Source organism: Mandrillus leucophaeus, unplaced genomic scaffold (assembly GCF_000951045.1).
Source record: "Mandrillus leucophaeus isolate KB7577 unplaced genomic scaffold, Mleu.le_1.0 Scaffold1067, whole genome shotgun sequence".
Taxonomy (NCBI): Eukaryota; Metazoa; Chordata; class Mammalia; order Primates; family Cercopithecidae; genus Mandrillus; species Mandrillus leucophaeus.
The window spans coordinates 194070-199009 of NW_012098843.1; the positions used below are offsets into that span (position 1 = coordinate 194070).

The 4940-nt window shown below is 34.9% G+C and overlaps 1 protein-coding gene across 1 annotated transcript in view; it reads right to left on the minus strand.

The window, feature by feature from the left end:
• The window catches only part of TRMT11 (tRNA methyltransferase 11 homolog (S. cerevisiae)), a 74137-nt gene that overhangs the window by 34745 nt on the left and 34452 nt on the right, over positions 1 to 4940 (minus strand). Inside the window, exons 8-11 of the mRNA XM_011984997.1 lie at positions 4674 to 4754; positions 1734 to 1898; positions 319 to 391; positions 70 to 201 (exon numbers count right to left, since the gene is read on the minus strand). Of these exons, the coding sequence (XP_011840387.1) occupies positions 70 to 201; positions 319 to 391; positions 1734 to 1898; positions 4674 to 4754 (451 nt within the window). The remainder of the gene's footprint in view (positions 1 to 69; positions 202 to 318; positions 392 to 1733; positions 1899 to 4673; positions 4755 to 4940) is intronic.

Below are 4940 nucleotides of genomic sequence, written 5' to 3' on the forward strand. Positions count from 1 at the left end.
AAAAAATTATAGTAGATATGCAAATATTGTAAGAAAAATGACATTAAAAATAAAATTAAGATTACATACTCTGGCGTATACACCGGTAACCAATAGACTAGTCTTCCACCCAACACGAGGGTCTCAGCTGCGAAGTTTAACAGGTCAAGAAACATATCACTCAGATGATAACTCAAGGAAACAGGAACATGGCTTCCTGGACTACACAAAAGAAACAAAATTTCAAAATCAGTGAACAATTTTAAGAATGCTAAGTTATCACGGAAGCTACATGCTTCTTCTCAAAGTAGTAACACATCATATTTAAATTTCACTTACCATTTTTCTATCCCCTTTGGTATCTCCTTCTGTGAACCTGTTCTTCTTGTAGATTCTCTGATACCATATGGAGCTACACAGAAAACAAAGGTAACACAGATAGTCAAAAGTCACCAAATCACTGATCAAGGACAAAGAGCCATGTTGCCTTCAAACGTGACACCCTGAGAAGAACACAGCATCACCGATGCACAAATCCAACTGAAAATGTACAACATAAAGACTTGGGGGAGGAGCAACTGTCTTCTTAAAATATGTCAACATCATAAAAGTCATTAAGAAAAGCTGTGGAAGTGTTACAAATTAGAGGCCTAAAAGATATCATTACTAAATGCAATACCTGACCCTAGAGTAGATCCTGTCCTAAAGGGAAAATATATGCCATAAAAGCTATTACTGAGTCAACTGACAAAACTGAATGGCAAACTGTAGATGAAAGTATTTTATCAATTTACTGAAATTGGTAACTGTATTTTTACCAAGAGGCTATCTTTATTCTTAGTAAATACACACTGAAGTATAGGAGTAATAGGCCACAATGTATACCACTTACTCTTAAATTGATCAGAAAAAAAAAATGTATTTTATATAAGGAAACACAGAGTGGGAGAGCAAATAATAAAGCAAACTGTTACCTTTTAAAAATCACCAAATTTTCATAAAGTATATTCACACTGAAACCATAATGCCTTGATAACTTTTCTTTTGTTACATTTGAAAAAAATCTAAGTTAGCAAAGAACTAAAGAGAGCTGAGATAGAAGGGCTCAATTTTGCCACTATTTACAGATTTACTGTCAAATACTATATAGAAAAGGCAGACCTATTCTTAGATAGCCTGCCTAAAAAACTCACGACCTCATGAGGAATGGGAAAATAAATTTTCATGCACATTCCTGAAGCTCAGTGGGTTCACAGGCCCAGTGGTTCCACAGAACCCCAAATTTCTTGTAATGCTAGAAAGGAGACGCCAGTGAAAACAGGCAGTACAAAAACACAAATGCTTACACATAGAGAAATGTGTGATATCCGAAACTCTGTTCTTCAAAATTTGACACCATAATTGCAAATGACATTTGAGCTCCAGTTGGTATAATAATAACCAATTATAGTCAATACAAAAACAAATACTAAATATATGCCTCAAAAAAATAAGCTGAAGGGAAAAATGGGTGACAAGTTAATATAAAAGGATATAAAAGTAGATGGCAAGTCAATATATTTGTTTAGAAAAACAAAACAGTAAACCTTTAACAATGTAGTTAAGTATGTAATCCACTCTACCTTCCTAAGTTTCTCCTTGCAAGATGAGGAAGCTGGGGGTGGATGGGAGAAACACTGACAAGTTGGCATTTTGTGCATGTGTTGGTAAATTTTACTAATACTACTCCTACTTTTGTATAAAAATAAACTTACGATCAGTAATGATTGCATCAAAATATGTGCCCTTCCTCCAGGAAGGTTTAGATGCATCTGAAACCAGGACATCAAGGTAATACTTCTCTAAACCATATTGACGAAGATTGGCCCTAATGTTTTCATCTGGTCCTCTCCATTTCTGGTTTTTCCTAGTAGCCTTTCCTGAAAGGAAAGAAAAAAGAAGAGAGAAAGTATTAAACAGAGTATTCTTATTTCCTGTCATGTAGAAAAAGTAATGTTTTAACTCATTGAAACTTACATTTATTCAAAATTTGCTTTCATTTAAAATCTTGATTTTATGTATACAAGTAGTTACTTTAATTTCAACAGTAAAATGTACTCATGTCTAACTTATCTTGCTCTGTCAACTTTCAAGTAAAACTGCCCTAAAACATTCATTCGATATTTTCAAGTATGAAGATTTTTGTAGTTAAGAGTGAGTTGAAGAGAATATGGTTCCTTTCTTCCAGCAGTAAACAGTCCTGTGTAGAGATAGTATGAATCAGATAAATGAAACAGAAAAGAAGAGAGTGAACTTGGGAAATGCCGCAGTCGTGACCATGGAGAAGGGAGGCAAAATGGAGACGTTGCTAGTGAAAGTTAAAGTAGGAGTGGATGGAAGGCTGAAGAAGCTCCTAAGTTCCTTGTATAGGAGACATGATAGTTTAGGATGATGACACCAGTGATTAATATCGGAGAAACCAGGAAGAAAAACAAGCTTTAGTAAAAAGATGAGATTCATTTGAGATATACCAATCTTGGTGTACCTTGTGGTACCTGCAGAACATTCAGAAAAAGATACGCAGTTGGAGACATGCAGCAGGCAGTTGAAGGCCAGAATATACAGACTTGGGAGTTATCAGTATATAATCTTAAACTGACTCCATAAGGCTGAATAACATTCTTTTTGTTCACTTAGGAGGTAGTTACATGTTTGCTCTATAATTATTCTTATAAAATCAAAAGAAGAAAAACATAATTCTGAAAAACATGCATTGTGACAAGAGAAGTGGTCAAAAATAGGTAGATGCGCCTGGAAAAAAAACAATCAATAAACAGAAATCAAAGAAAATTGCAGGGCCTCAAGTAGATTGAGAAGAAACAAAAAAGTGAAAGTACCACCTGCCGAGACCCATCTCAAGGAAACCAAGAGCGGCTGTATGAAGGTCAACACTGTCAAATGCTATAAATCTGTGGCCTTTGTAAGCGTTTTCAGCAGAATGATAGGCACAAAAGCTGGAAAATAATGGCCAGAAGAGAGTGAAAGATGAAGAAGAGGAGACAACAAGTTACAGTAGTTTTTCAAGAAGCATTCTGGCAAACAGAAGAGGAAAACAAAGTGGTAGCTAGAGAGCCTCTACAGATTTGCTAAAAACGTTTTGTACTTTTAAAACAGGACAAATTTCAGAATATTTTAGGATAAAGTAAGAGTTCAGAACAATAGGAAACAGAAGCATACCTAAGACTACCTTGGATATGCTCTAAGGAAACTCTACCTCAATCAGAATTCTATCCCAGCAGACTGAAGGTTACAACGTAAGTTTCCAAACATAACTTTAATAAATAAAAATTCAAGTAAATTATATAAGACAATTTCCTTAAAAGAAATATACTGCTTCTACTAAAAGCAAATTGGAATAATTCTTAGCACTTTTTAAAACTAATTTCAGATAAAGAATATCTTTTTCTTGCTAGCCCATTTATACCTAATAAATTAGAACTCATTTTCCTAATAAGTATTACTAAATTCTTTACAGTCAAGGTAGGAAAAAAGACAGGTCATCAGCACAAGATATCAAATTACTTCCTCAAAAGAAAATAAAGCATAATAAATGCTCACCAATACAGTAACTTACAGTGGGTGAGGAAAAGGAAAAGAGTATTACAAGGGCTGATCCCAGTTACTATAAAGAAATACCAACATAAACACAAACCATCTCAAAATCGCCAATCAAATGACATGTTTAATAACATTAAGCTATAAGGAAATATTTTTTCAGTTTGAATCAATTCCATCCAATCACACATCATTATTGAAGCTTCTAGAGTTTAAAATATTTTCCATAATTACCTGAAAGGTAAAGCAAATGACTGTTTCAAGTACCCTCAGTTCAAGGCAGATTCTTTAAAGTTACTTTGAAGAGGTTTTGGTCAGTTATGAAATTAGAAACATAAATAGTACCTCGAAGACTAGTTATCAATCCAGTATACACTCAATGTATGATTAGTGAATAATTTTGGTGATAATCTTTAAATGAGTGGTGATAACCTTAACCAAATGTGTTTCATTATCATGCATATTTATTAATAATAACTAATAAATTATAGCTCTGGACTGGTCACTGGGTAATCACTTTCCTGCACTTCCTTAAAACCCTCTGAGAGCAGGACTTTTTCTCACTCGTCTTCGTGTTCCCCCAGGAAATCACTCTGTACACACTGGATTACTTCATAAAAGTAGATACCCAATGAAGTCTTACAAAAACAAGTAAAATTATATCACAATTTTGTATCTGAAGATTAAAATAATGCCATCTAAAACTACAGTTGACCCTCGAGCAACATGGGGGGTTAGGGGTGCCAACTCCTCACACAGTCAAAAATATGCATACATCTTTTGACTCCCCCAAAACTTAACTACTAATAGCCAACTGTTATACTTACTTTACTTAGTAAAAATAGATTTACTATTCATGAAGTGGAAGTGGATCATCATAAAGGGCTTCATCCTCATCATCTTCATGCTGAGCAGGCTGAGGAGGAAGAGGAAGTGGAGGGATTGGTCTTGTTGTTTCAGGGGTGGCAGAGATGGAAAGAAATCTGAGTATAAGTGGACCTGTTCAATTCAAACTTGTGTTCTTCCAGGGTCAACTGTATTTTTAAAGGTACATTTGGTAGCACAGCAATGACTATAACACTGTTATAATCTCTACTCACCCAAGCCATGAACTGTGTTGTAGTCTATGTCTGTCCCATATACATATGCACCAAAATGAGCAGATGCTATCAGGAGGCCACCTGAAAAATCACACAATTTTGACCTGTTAACCAGCACGTCCCAAACTCCTGTTCATTCCTATTTAACTTCATCCAGTCTTAGAAACTAGCCGCAGGCAGAGTATCCTAGAATGACATTGGTCATAACATATTTAGTAAGCCTCAGGACTGAAAAAACAAACCCCTAAGCTATATTCACTAAACTGG